Source organism: Sus scrofa, chromosome 13 (assembly GCF_054392235.1).
Source record: "Sus scrofa isolate SSC_HxYL_T2T_F1_AM1 chromosome 13, Sscrofa_HxYL_maternal_Yorkshire_Landrace_v2.0, whole genome shotgun sequence".
NCBI classification, from domain to species: Eukaryota; Metazoa; Chordata; class Mammalia; order Artiodactyla; family Suidae; genus Sus; species Sus scrofa.
The window spans coordinates 55,395,637-55,422,479 of NC_139395.1; the positions used below are offsets into that span (position 1 = coordinate 55,395,637).

Consider the following 26,843-nt stretch of genomic DNA (forward strand, 5'->3'; position numbering starts at 1 on the left):
GCTACTTCACGATGGAATGAGCTTGTTTAGGAGGCTAATGTTCTCTTTCTTACTTTTGGTTTAAATGACTGCTAAGGAATATTTCATAAGGGCAATATTTCGATTCCATTATAAATTGAATTGGCAAAAATCTGCAACTTATTCTTATGCTCATAGCTCTGGCTACAAGGATACTCTGAATAACCAGCACATAGGGGTATTTTTTCTGTGGGTAATACTCTTTGGCACTAAGGTTGCTTGAGGTATTATGCATGCTTGATCATCCAGTTTAATGAAAACACAGTCAAGTAAGGCAAGAGAAACCTGGAGGATGGGCAAGGTGGGAATAAAGAACACTGAGGAAAAATTAACACCATTTTCTCCCCACACCCCTTAGAACCAATCTGAATTCCTCCTCTACGAAGATTTGTAAGTTCTCTCCAGAGTAGAAATCTCAACTTCTGCTAGATCCTGGTGGCACTTCCTTGACAATTAAGTCACATACCTCGTGGTTAGAGGCTCAGACGCAAGGGTCATGCCAACCTAGTTCTGAATCACTTCACTCAAGAGACTCAATTTTCTCATCTGGAAATGGGAACTCAATAGTGCTTACCACATAGGGGAGCAGTAAGGAGTAAGTTAGAAACACATGGCCGAGTGCCAGGGCCTCTGAGATTTCTGAGATCTACAGAGATGCTAAAGACTTGGAAAAACAACTGGCTTTAAAGTAGAAAAAGAAAACTGCAAAATTAATAAATATCTACTTATATATTTAAAATATAACGTACTGACTGTTAACTAAACCACTTAAACTCAAACTTTATGTAATGTTACATAAGTATGAACCCAAGTTGCACAATTTGGTCTTTCCTTTCAAAAACTGTGTATTTGAAAGTTACATTTACTGTTGGATGAAACTGCATTTTAATATATTTGATCTAATGTTGAATGTAGCCTTGTAAGTAAATGTTCCTTGAGTCTATGGGGATTTTAAAATGTCTCTAGGTACTTAAAGAAATGGTAGATCTAATTACTAGTATAGTAATGATTTTATTATTCTGCCTCATGACATTCTCTGTGTTGTATAGGACCAATCTGTTGATGTTTATGCTGTGTCTGTTCCAATTAAACCATAAGATTCTTGAGGATCATACTGGAGAATGGACTGAGTCAAAACACTGGGCTCTACCACAGACCAGACATGGAAGCCTCGGCCCAGGATTTAGTTTCTTCATGTGAAAAACAGGAAGACTTTGACCTGTTCTAGGTCATTGGCTCTCTATTGGCTAATAGAGAAAATGATGGGTCATATTTACAAGTGCTGTAACTGTATAAATAGACAGGAAAATATAAGCTGCTGAAGCCACTTGCAGTGCCTTACATACAGGAAGGAGTCATCATCACCTTTTCTGTTGTCATATCCAAGTAATGTTTCACATCTTGGTAGCCTCTTACTTTTTGTTCATTCATTTAACACATACTTATTTAACAAGTATTGAGCCCCTTCTATGTGCCAAGGCTTATGCTAGGAGTTGGGGATGCAATGAAATACTCATAGTCTATAGTGAAATCATTCTTTTTCTTTCACTGTATGGTTTTATATGTCACCACACAATTAATATAGAGTATCTGAAGGTAAATAAAACAATCTGAGGCAAGACAGACTTAAAACACTAACTTCAGATTAGCTTTCATTTGGGCCTAGTTTTCCCAGGTAAGGCTGGGCTTTGTTAGAGATAAACGTGTGCTCCTTGTTTAAGGAAGTAAACAAAGACACAAAACCCTGGACTCACGGGTGGCAGGCAGGAGTTCCAAGTGGTTGTGTCGTCACTGCTGGTACTTATGCTGACATTACAGTTGTCAACCTGGGATGCACTCAGGCCATGGGAAGCCCCAGTGTCCTCCAGTTCTTCATTCTGTTGCCGCCGTAGGCTTGCCAGCATCTGCAACTCGGATTCACTCATTGGGTTGGGTTGATAGTTTCTCCAGTCATATTCCTGACCAAGAGAGAAGACAGTGACAAAGTAAAGTGTTACTTGCCCTTTCTTAATTTTATGGGTTACCAATAAGTGGTGCTCCATAGTCTTAACCCCTTCAATTGGGTCCCTATGGACAGAGGCCCCACTGACAGAGACCCCCATCCTGAATATGCCTTTATATGATGCCTCCCCTGCTGCCACACCTTGTCTTCTCTCCTGACGTGTCAGCCACACAGTCCTTCATTCAATCCTCAAAAGCATCAAACTCACGTTTGCCTTAGTGCCTATGCACATGCTAGTCCTCTATGCCCCATGTGTTAATTCTTAGGTGTCCTTTAGAGCCCAAAGTATGTGTCACTTCCTCAGAAAAGCTTTTTCTGACAACCCAAAACTGGGTCAGTTCTTCCACATTATGCGCCCTCATAGAATCTTAAAAGTGTTCATTTTTAGCATTATCACAATTACAGTTATGTAGCTGGTTTTGGAGTCCACAGGTAGTCTATGAGTGCTACAAAGGCAAGGACTATGACTGTCTTACGTCCATTGTATTTTCTACATCTGGTGCCCAACCAGTATTTGAGGATTGACTAAATAAACAAAAATTCAAAGCAGTTTTTTAAAAAAGAAAAATCACTTTCTATAAAAAGTCCAGTTTACAAGAGAACTGATGAGTTTCATCATTGTGAACATTATCACCAAACACAGTCAACTTACAGTAAGACTGGGAATGACTGATGCTGACAAAAGGCATCAAATAAAACATGAACTTAATATGGGGACATGTAAGGTGTGAAAACCAGAAAGACCTCGCAGCTACCATAAACACTTACATGGATTTCACTATATAAGTAATCTATCAAGACTACTGCCAAAAATCTTCAGAGGTTAATATAAATATTATTTCAGCGTATAGAGAAGACATTGACATATGGAATTTTCTTTTTTTTTGTTTTGTTTTATTTTTATTTTATTACTCAAATGAATTTATCACATCTGTAGTTATATAATGAAAATAACAATCCAGTTTCACAGGATTTCCATCCCGACATATGGAATTTTCAAAACCATTCCTTTTTCTCTAGCCTAAACCAAGTTTGGTAACTAAAATTAATTTCAATATTGCTAAAATGTTAGCATCACATATGAATGAGCAGTGTGATTTACATTCATGACTGGTATATAAAGAAAAAAAACCTTTAAATATTTCTATATATCTGGAAAAACTGGTTATGCTCAGAGAGTTTTTTCCATGACATATTAGAATTTTTAAGATATTCAAATCACTATATTTATTTTCCTGCAAGACCCTTTGAGATAGCTATTGCTGTCTCTTCTTTTCTGCCTCATAGGGACGTAAAAAGTTAAGAAAACACACTTTTTGAAAAAATTCATGGTGTTTCTATGACATTAAAAGCTTTTTAATAAAGCATTACCCTCATCATAATTTGGGGGTTATGAAAGCTTGTGATCTAATAATGTGATGTGGAGATTTCCTGGAAAGTTGTCAGTGGAAACTCACTTAAATTCTAATAGCTCATTGCTCCAGCAGCTTGGACCCTGAGAAGTCATGCAATTTCTAATAGGAGATTTCATGAGTATTTAATATGCCTGGAGAGTTCTTGTGACAAAAGAGATATAAGAACAAAGTTTATATTCCAATTAAGAACACTTACAAAAAGAGAAAAATAAAAATAATTTAAATTTAAAAGAAACAGGGGAGCAATAAACACAAGATGCTCAACATCACTGTCAAGAGAAAATAAATCAATGCGCCGTTGAGATACCATTCACACCCACTAGGATCATCATAAGACAAAAGACAGAAAGTAACAAGTACTGATGAGGATGTGATGAAATTGGAATCCTCGTACATTGCTGGTGAGAATATAGAACGGCGCAGCCACTTTGGAAAACAATTTGACAGTTCTTCAAAATGTTAAGCACAGGCCATGTGGCCCAGCAACCCACTTGTAGGGATATATCCAAGAGAATTGAAAATATATGTGCATACAGAAACTTAACACACAAATGTTCAGAGAAGCATTATTCATAATAGCCAAAAAGTGGAAACAACCAATGTCCATTGACTGATGAATGGATTTTTGCTTATCCAAACAATGGAATATTATTAGCCACAAAGAGTAATGAGGTACTGATAGATGCTGTAACATGAATGAACCATGAAAACATTAAGCTATGTGAAAGAAGCCAGGGACAAAAGGTCACCAGTTGTATAATATTCATTTCTGTATATATGAAATATACAGCAAAAGCAAGGATATAGACACAGAAGGGAGACAGGCGATTGCCCAGGGATTGGGGATAGAGGGAATGCAGAGAGACCTCTAAATGGTATTGGGTTTCGTTCTGGGGTGATGGAAATGTTCTGAAATTAGGCCGCGGTAGTGGTTAAAGAATCCTGCGAATATACTAAAAACTCCTGAAGTTTATGGTGTATGAGTTATACCTCAGTTTAAAAAAAGTAGCTTAGTAATCACATGTGAAAATGAGACAAGCCACTTGACTTTGCTCAACAGTGACCTGTGACTTGCTGTCCTTCACTTCAGTTTTTCTGTCAAGAAATGGAACTAAACATTCTAATGTGTAAAGTAGGTGTTATTTGGCTTGCGTTGCCAATAACCTGCTTTTACAATGAAAAAGGAAATTTTACTTTTATTTCCACAATTTTTCTTAAGAATAAAGCTTTCATATGTATGGTTAATTCACCCATTCATTTATTTAATCCACAAGCCTATACTTTGCCTGAGGTACAACCCCAAGTGATAAGACAGAAAAATGGCAGAATGGAGCAGTGGTTAAGTCACGTAGATCTAAGCTTGGGCCCCGGTTCCACCACTTTCCAGCTGTATGTGACTGGGCAAATTATCTAACTTCTCTGTGCCTCAGTTTATTCATCTGTAAGATGGAACCATACTATACAACTTAGGGGATTTTTTTCAGTGGACTAAATTAAATAATATATATCAAATGCTTAGCATACCAGACAAACAGCTATACTGACTTATGATTTGTCCCTTTATCAGAAAGTGTTTGAGTGTATACCTTCCAATATATGTTTATTTATAAATTAAACACATGTACAGCTATATTAAAATAGTATATATAGGATAAAACATATATACACAAAAAAATGTAAATTAAAACAATTGAGCTTAAAAAAATAAATGGAAATAATGTGAAGCCCATCCGACTGTTTCTGATATGTCTCTTTTTGGATGAGTATGTCCCTCTTAGGAGAACTCTGGGTTGGCAATCAATACATACTTTCCCTGTTATTACTATTCTTTCCTCTCATTTTCTCTGGCCCTTTTCATTCAGTCTTTTATCCATGCTGTACCATCCTAGGAGCTGGGAGTATAAAGAAAATGAGACACACCTCTGTCCTTCTGGTGCTTAGAGTCTAGAGAGGGAGATGTAACAGGTATTAATAATCAGGGTATTATAATGTACCATCATCAATACTACAACAGAGCTATGACTAAGATGCAACTGCCCAGTAGAATTAGAAAAAGCCTCACAGAAGTCTAAGGTGGCATATGATAGTAACTATATTTGTTGAAAAATGGAATGACTGACCTTCAAAGATAGTGACCTCTCTCCACCTCTGGGGGTATTGGAACAGAAGCTGGGGAAATAAATACTTGCCTGAAATATTATAGTAATCTGTAGTGGTGGAAATGGATTAATTAGCTCCTTATTCCACAAATACTTACTGAGACCTTATCATGTGCAAGGAACTGGTGGTGCTAAGTTTGCTTAGAACACTGTATTTCCATGATTTTCTTTGTTACAACAGTAAAATGTATTCTGACAACACCCTGGAAGGGGCAGCCAAAAATGAGCAGAGAGAAAGAAGTGAGTTTCTTCAGGGTCATGAATAGAGCCACTGGTGGCAGAGAGAGGTAATTAACTTAGCCTCTTGATACGTTCTTGATCTCTTAAACCATTTCAAAATCACCAGAAAGGCTAAATCATTTATTATTTTTTTAAAAAGAAGGCTTGCAATAAAGTCTTCACATTAAAGTAGACACCTGTACAAGATGTCATCTAACTAAATTATGCAATTTCTGAGAGGCAAAGAGCCTTATGTAATTCTATCTCTGAAAGGCTCAAACTGTTATGTATAGCCCAATTTTGTCTCAAAATATCCTTGTAGGAAAGAGGAGAGAGAGTATCAATCAGATTTGTTTTAGAAGCAAGATAATGGGTTCAAAGCTATATAATTCAGCTGTGCTCAGATTCCCAGGCAAGTTTTCCCCTTATAGCCATTCAAGCCATTGATCATTTACATTGATCTTTCTTTCAGGCAATTTTGGGAGACTAAGACAGTGAGGTTACAAAGGTAAGTAAGATGTGGACCCTGCTTTCAGAGACCTTACAGTCTAGTAGGGCAATTAAGAACTTTAAAGTAACATAGAGGTGTAGTATTAATAATCATGCAGTGCTCTGATAATGATTAAAAGGGAAAATGATACCTCCAACAAAATGATAAAACACAATAAACAAAAAAGGGCATCTTTCAACTTGATGCCCTTTGCCTAATTTGTCTTCTTGAGATTTTAAGACAGAATAGCTTAATTGATCAAACATCTGTCTATAGAATTTTGTGAGCCTCAGTTCAATTCTACTGAACTGTGGCAGATGGACACAAGGCTGAGTTTACAATGGGGATGTAGAACCAAAATGAGACATGGCCACGGGTTCAGAAGATCAGATGAACCTCCTTCTATTTTATACGAATGGGAGAGTAACAGAACTGAGAGAAAATTGGGTTATTATTCTCTTTCTGGAGCCTATAAAATCTGAGACTCTCTTTCTGTTGTGAGCCACATGGGAAGTCCAGAGAGACTCTCTTTCTAAATCACATTTGCATTGTGACAGTGCCTAACACCTATGGCATAAGGGGACATCATGTTGGAAAAACTCTTAATAAAACGTCTAACAATCCTTGACTCTTGGTATTCTTTTAAGTTACACCAAGACTTGAAAGGTGCTACTGCAAAAGAGAGGGTGGCTGTTATAAGAGAAAGGTAATGTGTGGAAAGGGAGATATACAAAATAGTCTGGCATTTCAGAAAAGAGAGAGGTTGCTTCCTGAAGGATGAGTCAAGGCCTAATGGAGGAGATGGTCTTTAAGTTGGGCCTTGAAGGATAGGAAGGGTGATATGTAAGCATATTCTAAGCATCAGGCAGGAAAACACAGGGCAAGTTAGAAGTATGGAGCTTATATTCATAGAAAGCATTATACTTATAGTTTTAGAGGTGGAATCAGTAATACTGTTCCAAAGCAACAAGGATGGAAATATCTAGAATTAATCTAAACTTTAGAAAGACCAAATAGCTTCCACTTTCTTGTGATTTATCTTATTAAAAATCTAGGAATCAGGGGATAAGCAATGAGATCCTGCTGTATAGCACAGGGTACTATATCTAGTCACTTGTGATGGAACATGGTGGAGGATAATGTGAGAAAGGGAATGTACATATATATGTATGACTGGGTCACTTTGCTGTACAGCAGAAATGGACAGAACACTGTAAATCAACTATAATAGAAAAAAAATCTTAAAAATAAAAAAGAGATATGCACAGGAAAAAAATCTAGCATTCTACTAAAAGGTATACTTTTAGAAGCTCTCCAATGGAAACTACCCAAATTTCCATCAACAGCAGAACAGATAAATAAATGCTGTGAGTCACACAGCAGGACACTATACAGCACTGGCACTAGTGATATCTGAAGCTCACAAATGCAATGCTAAGTGAGAGAACCCAGGCACAAGAGAGTATACATGGTAAAATTAGGCTTGAGGGCTAGGGGAGGTTGTGAGGGCACAGTTACAGAAAGGGATAATGACAGGGAGAGAGCACAGTGGGGTGTTGGCACTGTTTTCTTTCTTGATTTAGATAATGGTCACATGGGCTTCTTCAGTTTATGAAAATTTATCAAAGTGTATGTTTATAATAGGCATGCTTTTCTATGACTAAACAACAGCAAAGAAATCTAAGCCTCAAAAAGACTTTTCCTAGAAAGTGATTAGTCATTAATCACTGGCACCTTACTCTAGATGGTCTTAGTAGGGGGAAGAAAAAGCAATTTGTAAATGTAGTTGGGAGTCAATATCACTGGAGTTTTAAGTCTGTATTTATTATTAAGAGTTCTGAAGCTGTAATTAGAAAGTTTCAGAAGTTTTTTTGAACTTCAACATATCAGCAAGAAAAGTAGAACTCCATTTTCCAAAATTAATTTTAAACTTTAATTGGCATTTTAATTTGAAGATTAATTTGAAGATCTCCTCCCTATTGCTATTTCCAGTGTTTTAATTTGTACATTGACATTTTTAATGCTAAGAGCTGATGGAAAATTAGTGTTCTAGGGCATCTCTTCTCCAACTAGCACTCCTTGAAGACTTGTTTTAAATTCCTGCATCCCATTTATCCCACACAAGAGTTTGCTCTGATTCACTGGGGATTAAAGGCCCATTAACAATAGGAAGGAAGAGAAGACAGAAGCCACAAACATGAAATGTAAGCGACATATACTTGAGTACATAACTCACTCACAATAAATGGGTAGCTTTCAGCATGTGTCTTCACCATGCAAAAAGATAAATCCAAACTTAAAGACTAAGCCACAGTACAACTCAAAAAGCTTTGCTAAAGTTAAAGGATGCTACACCAATCTGCACAGCATAAATCAGGAGGCAGTCTATTTGAAAGAACCAACTGGTCAAAATCTGGATTGTGTTTTATATCAAAGGCGTTCATGTGGACCTAGGCTTACCCAGACTCAGTGCTGCCTCTGAAATGTCTGTAACAAATATTTCAGCATGAGACCTGGAGATACTTTAAAACCTCTGACTCAATCCATACTTTGTTATCCAGGCATGCTAATCTCTCAAACCACCTCAAGTGGAAAATTCCTGGGTAATTAACTCCAATAGTGGCAACATTCCTTGCAAAGAGACAACTTTCTGTTTCATATATGTGGCTCCTTCTCTTCTTTTTTTCAGTATGAAAGGATTTAAAGAAAAATTCTTTATATTCACGTACTATATTTGTGTGGAATATCCTTTTAATCAATGACCTAAAAAGAAATATATTTCCATACATTTTGCCTTGGTAGTCAGCTTGCTAATTTTCATAAAGAATTCTCTGACAAGCATAGCTAAACTCTTATTAACCTTAAAATGAGTTGATAAACTATTTGTAATTTTTCAGTATCTATCTTCTGAGTTCAGGGTACTTTCTGAGTCTAACAATAAATATACATTAGACGGAATCTAGTAAAACCAAACTGAACAGGTTTTATATTATACTCAAGAATATGCCGTCTACAAGGTGACTGTAGCCTTGCACATGGGACAAGCATAGCAGTTATTGCAGTTTAAAGTATTACTTAAGGAACCAGGATGTTACCGAGGCTGCTCATAGAAATGAAAAGAGCAAAAGTTAGCCAAATGATGTTTCTGGAGTGGGAAGACAGCTTTAAGTAAGTTTGAACTGTTTTAGAATATAAATCTTGTTGTAATATGGTAATGACATATATTAACATCTGTATATGTTTTTGCACATTAAAATACTGCAAAGCTTCAAGTGGCAATAGAGGTTAAGTTGCCACGTGATCACAGAATTTTTTCAGTGGTCTTTAATTGGGGGTGATGGTCCAATGTGGTAGAAGATGCACAGGCTTTTCTGGACAAACATCCTGGGTTTGACACTCTGCCTTGTCACTTATATATGAACAAACTAAACCTCTTGCTTTCCGTGTATGTAAAATCAGTAAGGCCTCTTCAGAGGGGTAACGATAGAGTCTGGAGATAGTGTGGGGCACCCTGTAAAGGGCCCTGGGGCATGGCAAGTAGCCCAAATCCTTAAAGTTAGAAATGAGGTTCTTAATCAAAGACCAGATCTCAAGAGTTACCATTGTGGCTCAGCGGAAACAAATCCGACTAGCATCCGTGAGGACGCAGGTTTGATCCCTGGCCTTGCTCAGTGGGCTAAGGATCTGGTGTTGCTGTGGGCAGTGGTATAGGTCGCAGATGTGGCTCGGGTCTGGCATTGCTGTGGCTGTGCTGTAGGCTGGCAGCTATGGCTCTGATTTGACCCCTAGCCTGGGAACCACCATATGCCACAGGTGCAGCCCTTAAAAGACAAAAGATCAAAAAAAAAAAAAAAACCTCATCCCAATGTGTTTAGAAAATAGCCTAGTGCCTCCTACATAAAATAGGAAAATGACAAGTCTGACTTGCTCCTCTTTATTTTTTGTTGTTGTTGTTGCTGCTATTTCTTGGGCCGCTCCCGCGGCATATGGAGGTTCCCAGGCTAGGGGTTGAATCGGAGCTGTAGCCACCAGCCTACGCCAGAGCCACAGCAACGCGGGATCCGAGCCGCGTCTGCAACCTACACCACAGCTCACGGCAACACCGGATCGTAAACCCACTGAGCAAGGGCAGGGACTGAACCCGCAACCTCATGGTTCCTAGTCGGATTCGTTAACCACTGCGCCACGACGGGAACTCCTGACTTGCTCCTCTTTAAAATGAGGAAAACCAAGACATCAAAAAAGACAGATTTCTCCTATAAACATTAGACTAGTAGGATGCTAATTTTAGCATTAGAATATTGGCGAACTGACAATGAAATGTCAGTGTGTTGATTAAATAATAATGTATTTTTCATTGACTCATACTTCTGATAGTCTCTTAATTTTTGTCGTCTTCCTAGCTACAATTTATGAAACTTTTGAGAATTTGAAACTGTTCTTCTTCATTAAGTAACTGGCACACTGTTCACATAACTAGCTACTCAGATACGGAGACATCAAAATGTCCTAATAGTTTTTGCAATTTCATATCATCACCTAAATTTATTTTTATTTTTATTTATTTGTTTTGATTTTTAGGGCCACAGGCTAGGGGTTGAATTGGAGCTACCACTGCCAGCCTACATCACAGCCACATCAACATCAGATCTGAGCCACATCTGTGATCTACACTACAGCTCACGGCAATGCCGGATCTTTAACCCACTGAGTGAGGCCAGGGATTAAACCCCCAACCTCATGGTTCCTAGTCAGATTCATTTCTGCTGCGCCACTACGGGAACTCCCATCACCTAAATTTTAAATCATAATTCAAAATGAATTATTTTTACATAAAAAATATACTCTAGACCATTTTGCCTTGGTGAACTAAATTAGACACCAGATACAAAGAAAGTGAAAGAAATAATCCCTATAGCGTCAGCAGGAGTGCAGAATGAAAAATACTCAAAAAGAAGGCAGAGGGCTAGGAAAAAGTTACACCTGGGAAAATCTATATGTCTAATTCAAATACTTTTACTGGTCACACAAATGTTAGTTAATCACCAAATTCTGTAGTTTCAGCAATATCCCCAGCAGTACATTGACAGGTAAGATTGAGATAATGACCTTGTTTTTTCAGAGTGCAGTTTCAATAAAACATCCAATATCAGACTCTTTTTCAAAGACTATTAATTGGCAGAAATGTACAATTTAATAAATGAAACATTCTTCCTAAGGTTTACATTTTGGTTTATTAAATACTGCTAGTCAACTTTCAGTTTGCTCCATCAATTGTGAAGCTACGTACCTACGTATCTAATTTAGCTCTGGGAACAGGGGCATGGAGGGTGGTCTGGTCTCTGGGGTATAACTGAAGAGACACTACATCCCACTTCTAAATATTTTTCTCTCTTCAGTGCATCCTTGAAAAATACCAACATGTTACCTGGCAGAAGTGACCCATTAATTTACTCTTATGTGAACACTTGATCCAACTATAAGCACAGGACAAGAAGCATATATTGAACAATCTCAGTTATTAGTTTCTAGAATTTTAAAGGTTTGCTTTAGAATGCTAGGCATACTGGTTTACGTTTCTAACTACTTAGAAATAGGTACAAGAAAATGCACTACTGGATTATGGGCTGTTTCACATGTAGTATCTCATTCAATACTCATGACAACACTACAGAATAAGTTATTATAATTTTCTCCAAGTTTGTTTTGTTTGTTTGTTTGTCTTTTAGGTCTGCACCCGTGGCATATGGAGGTTCTCAGGTTAGGGGTCGAATTGGAGCTATAGCCACCAGCCTATGCCACAGCCACAGCAATGAGGGATCCGAGCTGTGTCTGCTACATATACCACAGCTCACGGCAACATTGGATCCTTATCCCACTGAGCAAGGCCAGGAATTGAACCCGCATCCTCATGGATCCTAGTTGGGTTTGTTAACTGCCGAGCCATAAATGGAACTACTTCAAGTTTATTTATGATGTAACTGAGGCTCGGAGAGGCTAAGAAATGTGCCCAAGGTCATATAAGCAAAGAGGGACAAAGCCACAACTCAAATCCAGGTCTGTCTGATTTGAGTTGGTGCTATGCACCATGGTGTCCACTGTTCTTGACTTCTAGTTTTGAAGAATGATAATGGGGCGAGACATGACATAGAACTCTGTTTAGGAAAGGCAAGGTGGCAAAGGGGAAGGCTCAGGGCATCATGAGGCCAGTGGGCATCTGTGGTGGAAGCTGCCAAAAGAGGGAGAGTCACCCCTATGTAAACCTGCACAACTGGGCCTGGGTGATGGACATATGTATAACACACGAGGCAATGGGACCTTGAGACAGGTGTTTTGCAACAATGGAATATTGTTGCAGATAAAGCAAGTCAGGGTTCAGAAAGACATTTATGAATTCTTCAAACAATGCAATATTGTTAGAAAAATCAGCTGCAAATGGCATACTTGAGTGGCAAATTTAGAGACAGATGGCTTCCCTTTGAACAAAGAGTATTATATACCCTAGAAAACAGAAATTTATGTAATGGAATAATGCCTTTAGAACTCTCAAATAATTTACAAATTGATTTTCCTCTAAGTCTGTTGTTCCTCTAAATTTGTTGAATAGTAAATGTTTATAACGCAAAAAATATATATGATGATAGATATTTGCTACTCCAATACTGGGTTCAAGTTTATCAGGGAGGTAATGAAACTAATCTTTTTTTTATTATCCAAAGAAAATGGTTTGATAATTAAAAATTTTATCATATTATACCATGGCCTAAAATATCTTTTGTTGGATTTTTTTTTTTTTTGGGTCACACTCACGGCATATGGAGGTTCCCAGGCTTGAGGTCAGATTAGAGCTGTAGCTGCCAGCCTACATCAGGGCCACAGCAACACAGGACCTGAGCCGTGTCAGCAATCTACACCACAGCTCTTGGGAATGCTGGATCCTCAATCCACTGAGCGAGGCCAGGGATTGAACCTGCATCCTCATGGATGCTAGTCAAGTTCGTTAACCACTGAGCCATGATGGGAACTCCTGGTTTTGTTTTTGTTTTTTTTTTGCCTAAAATATCTTTAAAGATGTCCTTCCATAATTCAGTTTTGATTTTTAAAAACGGAAATGTGAGAATTAAACTCAGAAGTTATATATGATTCATTTTACAATTTTCTTCCTATAAAAAGTCACATCCTTTTTTTCTAGAGAGAATACCTGAATTTGTAATTGTTAGCATATTTTGTCCTTCTTATGAAAATAACAATTCTTTAAGAGGATCTAAATTTTTCTGGAACTACCAAGAATGTTACGTGTCTTGTTTGTTTAAATATGCACATAATGCCATTTGCAGGTTTAAAATGATTCATTGAAAATTACTGGAATACAGTAATACACATGGAAAAGTTTAATTACCAGCTATCTATATGGTTGCAATATTACCCAGAGGGCTGTACTTCTTTCTTAATTAAAAATATTTTAACTTAATAATAGAGTACTTTATTAAGATATGAATAAAACATTGCAAGAAAGAAGTTTACCAAAGAGTAAATCAATTTCAATAAGCATTTCTGAAAAGTTACTAATAAATACTCTTCCATATCAAGGGATTAGGAAAATAATTTTCTTGCACCTCCTTTTGTAAGCGTCTTTAATTTTCTTTTGTCATGAAGTCACTTCGCATTGGCAGTTTGTGACAGCACAGATTTTCAATGGGATGCTCACTTACAATTCCTGATTGTAGTATCTTGATGCCTAAGTTGATGGCTCAGATATGTCCAGTCTGCCACAGTCCAGTAAATGACATGACTATCTGGTTGCTCAAGTCTTAAACATAAGCACCATCCTTGATTCTGCCTGTTTCCTCTTTCTTATATCCTATCAGTCCTACCTCCCAAGTATTCTAGAGATTGGCTGGTTACTTCCTTCATCTCCACTCTGAACTAACAGAGTAATGCCTCAACTGCCTTCCCTGCTTTTATGCCTGCACAGCTGGATCCATTCTGGATGCAGCCAGAGGAAAGAAACTTTTTGAATACAAATGTCATTGCCTTGTTTAAAAACCTTCAAAGACTTACTATTACATTTGGAATAAAAGCCAAACTCCAGACCCTGTCCTACCTGACTGTACATGATCTGGGCCTGTTTACCTCTTTGATCTCATTCTCTTCTACTTTCCCCTTGCCTATATGTCCCAGCTACATGGGCCTCCTTTATTCCTCAAAGAGGCCCATTTCAGGAGTTTTGTACCTACCGCTACCGATGCCTAAAACATTATCCCACCACTGGTTCTTGGCAGTGCTGGCTTCTTCTTAAACTTTAGATCTCAGCTCACATGTTACCTACTCAGTCAGATAATATACAAAGTAACCACAATTCTGCCTAATCCTGCTACTCTATTATATCATACTGTTTTTTCCTTCCCAAGTCTTTATCATAGTTTTTAATCATTTTATGCACTTGTTTATTTGTTGGCACTACTTTCAAACAAATGAGGAGAGAGGCTTCATCTGTCTTGGTCAGTGTATCTCTAGCAACTGGAAGAATACTTGACATCATAAGTTCTCAACAAAAGAGTTCTTATTTATTTAAAAGTAGAACCAGAATAAATATATCCCATCATCTGGAAGCCTTTTATTTTGGAATCTCAGCCTAGGGGGTAGAAATTCCCATACATGTCACATATGGACTACAGAGCTAGCCAGCAAAGGTGATTTCACACCTTTATTCATATTAATATTAGGTGTACTTCTAGTCCCAGGATAATTCTCAAAATGTTCTTCTTGCATTAAGCACACTTCTTATGAGTTATACCAGTAGAATCTTTCTGGCTTGTCTGAGCTCAAAATGCCTGTGTTATAATTCAATACTGGGGCCAGACTATTAAGTATTAAATCTTAAATACACCAAAAGAAAAAAAGGTTTTCATTCAAATTAAATCCATTTGTGCAAGCAATTAGGTAAGAAGGAGAAATAAAAAGCATCAGATTGGAAAGAAAGAACTGTTTCTATTTACAATGACATGATATTTTATATAGGAAATTCTAAGGAATTCACAGAAACATTATTAGAACTAATAAATGTTCGGTAAGGTTGCAAGATACAAAATCAATTGCACTTCTACATACTAGCAATGAACAAATAAAAAATGAAATTAAGAAAAGAATCACGTTTTCACAATAGCATCAAAAAGAATAAAATAGGAATACACTTACAAAAGAAGTGCAAGACTTGTACAATGAAAACTATAAAACATTGCTGAAAGAAACTAAAGACATAAATAAATGAAAGACATCCCATGGATTAGAAGGCTTAATATTAAGATAGCAATATTCCCGATTTTAATCTATAGATTCAAGGCCATCCCTATGAAAACCCCAGCTGCCTTTTTGTAGAAACTGACAGGCTGATCTGCAAATTCATAGGGAATTGCCAGGGACCCAGCACAGTAGAAGATAGAATATGAAAGAACAAAGTTGGCAAACTCACACTTCCTGATTTCTAAGTCTACTACAAAACTAAAGTAATTAAGACAGTGTGGTACTGCATAAGGATAGACATATAAGTAAATAAAATAGAAGTCAGAGGTTAGAAATAAACCCTTACTTATTATGTTTAATTGATTTTTTAAAATGGTGGTCAGACAATTCAGTAGGTTAAGAATAGTCTTTCAACCAAATGAATATCCACATTCAAAAAAGTGTAGTTGAAACCTACTTTCCACTATACACAAAAATGACCTCAAAATGGATCATATAAAGTGAAAACTATAAAACTCTTAGAAGAAAACAGGAGTAAATCTTTGTGACTTTGGATTAGGAAGTAATTTTTTAGATATAATTCCAAAAGCAGAAGCAAAGAAGAAAAAAAATAAACTGGATTTCATCCAAATAAAAATATTTTATGTTTCAAAAGACACCATTGAAAATGAAAAGACAACTTACAAAATGGGAGAAAATATTTGCATATCATATATCTGACAAAAAACTTGTATCCAAATTTTTACAACTGAGCAATAAAAAGACATAAAACCCAATTAGAAAATAGGCAAAGGATTTGAACAGGCATTTCTCCAAAGGAGATATACAAATGGATAATAAGCACGTGAAAAGATGCTCAATATCTTTAGTCATTACAGAAACGCACACCAAAACTACAATGAGATACCATTCACACTTAAGTAAAAAAGACAGACAATAAGAAGTATTGATTATGATGTGGAAAAATTGCTCCTTCCTGTCTCCTATTGCTAGTGGGAATGTAAAACGGTGCAGACTTGCAGACTTTTTAGAAAACAGTTTGGTAGTTCATTATAAGTTAAAAGTAAAGTTCCCTAAGACCTAGAAATTCCCAGGTATATACATAAGAGGACTGAAAACATATGTACATAGAAAAACTTTCACATGAATGTTCATATCACCATCATTCATAATAGCCAAAAAATGGAAACAACCATCTATCAACAGATAAATGAATAAACAAATACGGCATATCTATATAGTGAATTACTATTCCTGCATAAAAAGGGATGAAATGCTACAAAATGGATGGACCTTGAAAACAATATGCTAAATGAAAGAATTTAAACATAAAAGGCTACATGTTATATGATTCTTTCTGCTTGAAATGTTCAGAAAAGGCAAATCCAGAGACAAAAAATAGATTAGTGGTTGTCAGGAGTTTGAGGTGGAGTGGGGAGGGATGAATACGGAGTCACATTTCTTTTGGGGTGATGACAGGTGGGGATACTCACCACTATACTAATGAGGATGCACCACTCTTTTGGGGTGATGAAAATAATCTAAAATTAGATAGTAGTGGAGTTCTCATCGAGGTACAGTGGAAACGAATCCAACTAGGAACCATGAGGTTGTGGGTTTGATTCCTGGCCTTGCTGAGTGGGTTAAGGATCTGGCATTCCTGCGAGCTGTGGTGTGGGTCGCAGATGTGGCTCAGATCTGGTGTTGCTGTAGCTCTGGTGTAGGCCAGCAGCAATAGCTCCAATTAGACCCCTAGCCTGGGAGACGCCATATGCTGTGGGTGTGGCCCTAAAAAGACAAAAGACAAATAAATAAATAAATAAAATAAAACTAGATAGTAGTAATGGTTGCACAACTCTGTAAATATTCTTTAAAAAAGCTGACTTCCATATTATGTGAATTAAATCTCAGTAAAGTAATTATTTTTAAAAAAGTCACCCTGTAGGTTTCTGGGATTTGAAGAAAAATCCCTTTGTGAGTGAGTAAGCATATAACACTCTTACAAAGAAACTTGTTTTCACAGATTCTTAGTAGCAAACATTAAATGGAGAGAATGTCAATTATTAGAACCCTTCCACTATGACCATGAATTTCTTTTTTAAATTGTTATCTCTGGAAGAACACTTCATTCCTATTGTAAATTCACTTTGAAATGGGGCAGAAAGCCTATGCCTTCAATCATTTTATAGCCTATTAAACTGAGATGATCACATTCGCAAATGTGAGCCACAGAGTGTAGCAATCACATGGGTTGTTAGAAGGTAAATTTTATTAGCCTGAATTTTGACACTGAGGTCAAAGCTCTCTGCACAAAAGGGAAGCAATGTCCTTTTGCTTTTCTCTCTTTATCAAAGATAAAGCTTCTACCTTTCATCCTTTTGAAGTGATTGCTCTGTCAGTCTCCTTAGCTGTAAAATGGAATAGTAATATCTCAGAGGGCTCCTGCACAGAAGAGACACATGTCAGGCTTGTTCTTTGTAATCTGTAGTGAGCAGCTTTAAGAAAGGTCTCTTGAAATAACCAAAATGGTTTCTGGGAACTGTCATCCTAAAAGCTTCTTAAATGAAGAGAATGGGTGAAGAAAATCCCCTGCTCTCTTTCTCCAAATTTTGGTCCCTTTCCTCCTTTCAATATTCCCTGGTATTATCAGAGAGCACTATCTTTCAGGCAGTGGATTTTGCTGAGTGGCCAGGTACTTAAAGTCCATTTGTGCCTGAAGCTCCCAAACTGATTTTCATGCTCTGGTTTTATTTCTACAGAAAGATAAAATGATCAAAAAGAAACTATCTTTTGGATACATAGGATGACAGATTCTATCTAATAGAAGGTGGTGGCAAAGAAATTAGGGGGAAAATGTAGTGGAATTCTTCTCACAGACTTGTTTTTGTTATGTTTTTGATAGCCCAGTATGGACTATGAAGTGAAGTGAAGTACCATCATAGGATAAATGTGTAAGGTTAATTTATTCACTGTATTCCAATTATTAGCACATTCAAAGAAGAAATTACACTTAAGCAGGACAAGAACATCCATTTTAGAAATATTTTCAAAAATAAGAAACATGCAAAAAATATTATTGACCATTTTCTTAAATGACCATAAAGAAAATCCATTTTCATTAGGTTAAGTGATCTACTATTTTCTTATATACACACATACACTAATGCACACAAGCATGAGAAATACAGGAAAATATATTTGTTTTATCTTTGGATGTTTCTTGAATAGAGGCTATCACTTTTCTGACTTAGTGCATGTTTATGTGGCATAGCATGGTATGGAAGACACAGGAAGTAGCTCCAGGTTCAGACAGTCTAGGTTCAAGCTGTGACTCCCCTACTAACTGTTATCCTTGAACAAAGTGCATAATTATTCTGGACTTCATTTTCCTTCTCTGAAAAATAGGGACGCTGATAGTTTTTAACCTCTCAAGGTCACTGTGAGGATTAAATACTGCATATAAAAAGTCTTGCCACAGTGACTGGAACATATTTAAGAAATATCGATTCTGATCACAATGGTATGAAATTAGAAATCAACCATGGGAAGAAAGCTGGAAAAATCACACGTATGTGGAGACTGAACAACATACTGCTGAACAACTACTGAGTCAATGAAAAAATAAAAAGAGAAATAAGAAATACCTGAAAACAAATGAAAATGGAAATATGATACACCAAAATCTATGGAATACAGCCAAAGCAGCACCAAGAAGGAATTTTATAGCAATAAAAAGAAATAAGGAAAATATCAAATAACTATATAAACTTATACCTAAAGGAACTATGGAAAAAAAGAACAAAGGAAGTCAGCCCAAAGGTCGCAGGTAAAAGGAAATAAAAAAGATCAGAACAGAAATAAATGAAATAGAGTCTAAAAAGACAACCGAACATGTCAATGAAATTAAAAGCTGGTTCTTTGTAAACATAACTAAAAGTGACAAATCTTTAGCTAAATTTAGTAATAGAGAGAAGGCTCTGATAAATAAAATCAGAAATTAAGGAGGTAAAATAACAACAATTACCACAGAAAGACAAAGGATTATAAAAGAATATTATGAACAACAAATTAGACTACTAAATAAATGGACAATTTTTTAGAATCATACAACAGTCTAAGACTGAATCATGGAGAAACAAAAAATCTGAATAGACTGATCATTAGTAAATAGATTTAAACATCAATCAAAAATCTCTTCCAAACAAAAGTCCAGGACCAGATGGCTTCACAGGTGAATTCTATCAAATATTCAAAGAAGATTTAATATATATCCTTTTCAAACTCTTCAAAAAATTATAGAAGAGGGAATGCTCCCTAACTCATTTTACAAGGCCAGTATTATCCTGATACCAAATTCAGACAAACACAACAGAAAAAAAGAAAAGGCCCATATCTTTGATGAACATAGATGCAAAAATCCTTAACAAAATATTAGTAAACCAAATATAACAATATATTAAAAAGGATCATATATCATTATCAAGCAGGAGTTACTCCATGGATGCAAAGATGGTTCAACATTCCCAAATAAAAAAAAAAAATGACACACCACATTAACAAAATGAAGAATAAAAAGTATATAATCATCTCAATAGATGCAGAAAAAGCATATGGCCAATTCAACACCCATTTATGATAAAAATCTCTCAATAAAATGAGTATAGGGAGAACATGCTTCAACATAAGTCATATATGACAAATTCATGGGTAACATTACACTCAATGGTGGAACACAGAAGGCTATCCCTCTAAAATCATGAATAAGAAAAGGACGCCCAAGAATCCACACTCTCACCCCTCTTATTCAACACAGCAGTGGGAGTCCTAGCCAGAGCAATCAGGCAAGACAAAGGAATAAAAGGCTTTCTAATTGGAAAGGAAGAAGAAAAACTCACTATTTGAAGATAACATGATATTATATTAAGAAAATTCTTAAGACTCCACTAAAAAAACCAAATTATTAGAAATAATAAACACAGTAAAGTTACAGGGTACAAAATAAACACATAAAAAATCTGTTGCATTTATATATGTTAGCAATGAGCTAGCAGAAAGAAAAATTAAGAAAGCAATCCCATTCACAATGACAATAAAGATAAAACACTGAGGAATAAATTTAAATGAGATGAAAGACATGTTCACTGAAAACTTTAGGACATTGTTGAAAGAAGCTGAAGAAGACACAAATAAATGGAAAGATATTCTGTGCTCATGAGTTGGAAGAATTAACATTGTTGAAATGGTCATATTGCCTAAAGCAACCTACAGATTTAATGCAACCCCTATCAAAATCTCAAGGACACTGTTCACAGAAATAGAACAAAAAAACTCCAAAATTAATATGGAATCATAAAAGACCTCAAGTGGCCAAAGCAATCTTGAGTAAAAAGAACAAAGCTGGAACTTATCACATGCCCTGATTTCAAACTATATTACAAAGCTATAACAATCAAAACAGCATGCTATTGGCAGAAAAACAGATGAAAAGATCAGTGGAACAAAACTGAGAGGCCAGAAATAAACCCACACATTTGTGGACAATTAACTTATGACAATGGAGCAAAGAACATATGCTAGAGAAAGGAAAGTCTCTTCAATAAATGGTGTTGGGAAAACTGGATAGCCACATGCAAAAAAAAAAAAAAAAAAAAAAAAAAAAAAGAAAAGAAACCAGACTATCCTCTCACAACATATACAAAAATCAACTCAAAACAGATTGAACAAAGACTTACATTTAAGATCTGAAACAATAAAATTCCTAGAAGAAAAAACATAGGCAGCACTGACATTGGTCTTAGCAGGATCTTTCTAAATATGTCTCCTCAGGCATAAGAAACAAAAGCAAAAATAAACGGGACTATATCATACTAAAAAGTTTTTGCACAGCAAAGGGAACTATCAACAACAAGAAAAGATGACCTACCAAGTGGGAGATGCATTTGCAAGTCATATATCTGATAAGTGGTTAATACCTCAAATACACAAAGAACTCATTCAACAACCAAAAATCCCCCCAAATAACCCAAATAACCCAATTAAAAAATGGGCAGAGGAAGTGAAGAGACACTTGCCCAAAGACATATATAGATGGCCAACAGGCACATGAAAAGATGTTCAACATCGCTAATTACCATGAAAATGCAAATCAAAACCACAAGGAGAGATCACCTCACACCTGTTAGAAAGGCTGTTATCAAAAAGAGAAAAAGCTTCTGATGTGGTGCAATGGGTTAAGGATCCAGCATTTCTCTGCAGCACCTCAGGTTGCTGCCAAGGCATGGGTTCTATCCCCAGCCTGGCACAGTGGGTTAAGGAATATAAAAAACAGACAAAAAACCAAAACAAAAAAAAAATGAACAAACCAAATCAAAATAAAACAAGCAGATACAGAGGACAGAACTGTGGTTACTAGAGGGGAAGGTTTTGGATGGGGGAGAGTGAATGGGTCAAGGGGATTAACTCTGTGGCGACGGAAACTAAATTTTTGGTGTTGAGCGTGCTGTAGTGAATATAGCAGTAGAAAACAAAATGCTATACACATGAAACTTACATGAGTTTATAAACTGTTTCTCAATGCAAAATAAAGAAAATTAAAAATATGAGTTGATGGTAATGATGTATATGCCTATTACCTGTACTAGGTAAAAATTAATTCTCTCTTAACATGTTTAGGGCATAACTGAACCAAAGTTTTACACTGCAATGCACACAAAATAGTTAGGAGATAAATTTAAAAAACCTTTAATATTTTAAAAAATGGAATATAAGTGTCATTTGTTCTGCATAGCCTCATTTGTTCTCCAGTTTCCATGTACAGCTATAGGGGAACTGAAGGAAGAAAAGTATTCACATAGGAAAGGAAAAAAATCAATCTGATGGACATGAATATAGCCACCAATCTAGCCTAGGGATTTATTCAATGACACTGCTTTACTGTTAACCTTCACTCACATCATTTATTATTTGGGGAATGGCTGCAAAGAGACCAGAAAGTGAATAGAATAATGATGTTTTTATGGGCCCTAATGTAGATTGTTATTGAAAATCTGTCAATTTTACTGGCAAGCCTTTGGCTCAGAAATAAGATCTTCATTTATAATTTGCAGGCAGTGATAGCTCAAATTATGAGAAGTAACTGGGAAATAAAAAATAACTATTATGATAATTACCACTCTCATTAAAAACGTGAGGCACTCTATTATCACTGGGATGTGCAAGATACTTTTTAACAGCTGCTGTTACTGAGCTAAAACACATCTAAATAGGGAAGAAAATACATTACTGATCACCCAAATGATGAAAAATAGATACTGCTGAAAATGTGTACAAAGTGGAACAGAACAGAACACAGCAGGATGTACTGCCCACATATGTAAACCAGAGTGAAACCACTTACAGACACTTCAGGAATCGGTTTCAACATCTCCCCTGAAATTTCCTTTCCAGAAATTTTGTATAGTGAAGCTGACACTTGATGGGCTAGTAGGTCCTTTGCCTTGATAATAGGATCTGGAATTTCTGGAGAAGATTCATTCCTTATTCCAGGGGGAGAAAGGCATGGTGTAGGCACCAAATTCATTTCAAAGTCTCTTTTATCTATCTGCTCCATCAAGGAATTCTGGCTTTCTGATGCTCCTGCTTCAGCGTTGGCACTTTTTTGATATCCTTCACTTGTCCACTTTGCAGCCTTCCCCAGCATGCTCTCTAATAACTGAGTTAAGCCTGGAGGACTAGTTGCTGGGGCTGGAGAACCCTGGACACCGTGGTTACCCTACATAGAGGAACAAAGTGACATCATTTTGAGAAGAAACTTACGGTGAACAAGTTATTGAGTATAAGTTATTATTCTCATAAGTTAATATATTCTCTGAATAAAGCAAAAGTATAATAAATATATATATATATTCACACACACACACACTATTTTATTCTGTAATAAAAATATGAGAAACTAAAAAGCGCAACACAAACAGGTATAAATCTTTTGCTAAGATGCCTTGCTATGTTTGCCTCTGGTCTTGGTAAGGCGTGTTTTTTTTTTTTTTTTTTTTTTTTTTTTTTTGTCTTTTTGCCTTTTCTGCGGCTGCTCCCATGGCATATGGAGGTTCCCAGGCTAGGGGTCTAATCAGAGCTGCAGCTGCTGGCCTACGCCAGAGTCACAGCAATGTGGGACCCAAGCCGCGTCTGCAACCTACACCACAGCTCACGGCAACACAGGATCCTTAACCCATGAGCAAGACCAGGGATCGAACCCGCAACCTCATGGTTCCTAGTCAGATTCGTTAACCACTGAGCCACGACGGGAACTCCAAGGCGTGTTTTTTTTTTTTTTTTTTTTTTTTTACCAGTGAATGAGAAGAGAATATTTAGGAAATAGTTGTTGTAATATTCATTCCAAAGAAAGCATGAAAAAGAAAAGGATTCATAAGATGTTACCTAAAACATCTAAGAACTATGTACTTTGGCTGCCTGATAAGCTAACTCCATTAGAAAAGAAAGAACTAGAACTTATGGTATTTATCTTATTTAAGTAGGGAAATGCTATTCTTAAAACAAGTTAGCCTATCAAGGTATTATTGCTTTAATTGTTCTAGGGAAGTTTTATTGTTCAATAGCAATAGATAATAAAGCATAGCTTGTGAAATATTTTTCTCACATAAAATTTTCAGTTATGGAAGGTATTGACATAAAACAGGACCTTCATTAAATATAATTATTTGGAAAGATGAAAACAAAAACCAGAAGCATTTTTACTAATGCATAGTTCTGGAATTATCCCTGGAAAGAAAAAATTTTAATTTTTAAAATCTGAGAAAGGAGGAATTACAAACAAACGAACAAAATCAATGGCCATGAAAATAAATAAGAAAAATGAGAAATATGGTACTATCTCAGCTGGTAAATTTTTTCTGCTATAAAACAATACATCTAAAGAAAAAACTAATGTGATAATTGCTTATCCTTGCCACAAGATTTTTCTAACTTATCTGTTTAAATATATAATAAATTTAGAATAGAAAAAAATCAATAAAAGCAGAGTATATTTAAAAGACATTTATTTGTTGTCTGGGAATGTACTATCTTACATTTTGTTTCAGTAAGCTATCCCCTTATCCTTTCATGTATAAATAAACCAAGCATCTGTTTATTTTCAAAGTTTGGTATTTTTAAAGAGAATAATTGAATGACCGAACAATTCAGCTTCTTCCTGAATGTTTGGCCATCATACACTTCAAGACAGAGATTACTATTTAAGGTGAAATTTCCCTTTCAGTAGAAGTGCAGTGTGTGTAAAGGTGAGAAAGCCTGCTTTAGCTGGGCACAGGGCAAGAGAGGAATTTATTAAACCTTTTAATTAGAAGGTATCTGTCTGTATGCCTATCTATCACTGTTCTGCTTCTCCTTCTTCCTCACCACTGGCTAGGTATTGCTCTAGGTGCTGCATATGCTGGGAATATAAGGATAGACAGAAGTTAATCCCTGCCATACAGGGACTTTATCCAGAAGGCAACAGAGGTCTTTGAGTGATCTGATGGAAGGGATTGTTGTGAAGGCACAAAATAGACGGCATGGGAATGAGTTTGCATAGACATTACAGGGTGTCTGTGGAGAGAGTAGTAAGGGGGAGCCAATTAGGAGACTATTAAATTGTAATGATTAAAATGCTGAGCTGGCTGCCTTAATTCAATGGTTGCATGATACAGAGGCTTGACTGATTTAGGAGTTCTGTAGAAGGCAGACTATGTTGTACTTAGTGACTCTGGAAAGCTTTTACATAGACTCTGTAATCCCTAATCCTGTCATATTATGATTTTCTTTTCTTGTGGAAAGCAGTTGGGTTTATCGGACAACTATGCTTTCGAGAAAGGTACATTGGGTCTCAGAACCTCTCCTAAGAAACAGCTTGTCTCTTTGCAGTAAAGAAAGAGCTGCAGTATCTAAGGAACTTTTACAAACCTTTCTTCTTAGTATTCATTCTGGGCCTCAATTTTCTTTTGTCTATGTTGGCTTGATCTTCTGATACTTATATATCATTTTAAATGATGGAGAAATTTATTTTTCAGAGTCCCAGATAGGGTAAAGAAAAGATACTGATTGGGTGTCAGTCCATGGGTCCTTGCTCTATGTTCCAAGTGGAAAAATAATTAGAGTAAAAAAGTTCTGCCCTGTGACAGTACCATGTGGCCTGAGATGCAGGCATTAGGCAACTCTCTCTGCTGTGTATTTACTGAGTGAGTTGTGTCCTTCACCACCATCCTGGGACCTCTCAGGATGTTCATATCATTGGAAAACTCTGCCTTCAGACAGAAAACTGGAAAGAGTGCAAGAGACCTGAATAATGCCTGGTGTTTTGAATTACTACGGAATGGAGTAGTGACTCTTGCAATTTTTGTTTCACAGAGACATAAAAAGAATAAAATTTTAGTCAATTTTCTATAAAAAGGTAAAGAGAGAATAGAGCAAACATCCTCAAGCCTTAATTTGAAAAAGGTACTGGTGGAAGTAGGATAGATTGAAAAAATTTGATCTGGGAGGCAGGATCAGGATGTAATACATGGAGGACTAAGAGATGGAGCTCACCTTCTCCCACAAACACATCAAAAAAAAAAAAAAAACTGTACATGTAGAACATTTTGCACAGGACACCTACTGAATTCTGGTAGAAGACCTCAGACTTCCAAAATGGCAAGAAACTCTCCACATAACTGGGTAGAAAAAAAGGAGAGGGAGAGAGAAGAGAGAGGAAAAAAAAAAAGGAAATAGGACCGGACCAGCACTCCTGAGAGAGAGATATGAAAGAGGAAAAGAATCCGAACCCAGGGAGGCCACCTAACTGATGGGGAGATCAGATAGGACAGAAGGGGAACCTCAGAGCCTCAGAGAAAAGCACAGCAGCCTGACTGAGGAGGGTAAAGCCAAGAGAGTACAGTACAGGTGATAGGTACTAACACCCAGGCACCACAGCCTGAGGCACTAGGGTGGGCGCTGGGCACTGAGACTTGGGCTATGGAGGTCAGTTCTGGGAAGAGGACAAGGGTTGTCTGTGTGGAAACAGCCGGAGGGAGTTAGGGAGCAGTATGCCACAGCTGGCAGGAGGTGGTGAATATCTTTGATGAATACAGATGCAAACATTCTCAACAAAGTTTTAGCAAACTGAATACAACACATAAAAAAGATCATAAACCATATCAAGTGGGATTCATCTTAAGTTCACAAGGATGGTTCAACATATGCAAATCAATGGAATACACCCCATTAACAAAAGAAAAATTAAAAACCACATTGTCAAGCATTTG

General features: G+C 36.6%; 1 protein-coding gene across 50 annotated transcripts in view; it reads right to left on the reverse strand.

Annotated features, from left to right (window-relative positions):
• The window catches only part of CFAP20DC (CFAP20 domain containing), a 282,882-nt gene that overhangs the window by 73,059 nt on the left and 182,980 nt on the right, over nt 1-26,843 (reverse strand). For 33 of the 50 annotated variants that reach the window (XR_014823403.1, XR_014823402.1, XR_014823401.1 and 30 more), the window contains 2 exons: nt 22,943-23,317; nt 1,773-1,976 (listed from right to left, as the gene is read on the reverse strand). Coding sequence is in view for 45 of the 50 variants with exons in the window: in XM_084988731.1 (XP_084844857.1) it covers nt 1,773-1,976; nt 22,943-23,317 (579 nt within the window). In the remaining 5 variants the exon portion in view is untranslated. The remainder of the gene's footprint in view (nt 1-1,772; nt 1,977-22,942; nt 23,318-26,843) is intronic. The other 17 variants (XR_014823405.1, XR_014823404.1, XM_084988764.1 and 14 more) reach the window with 1 other exon arrangement.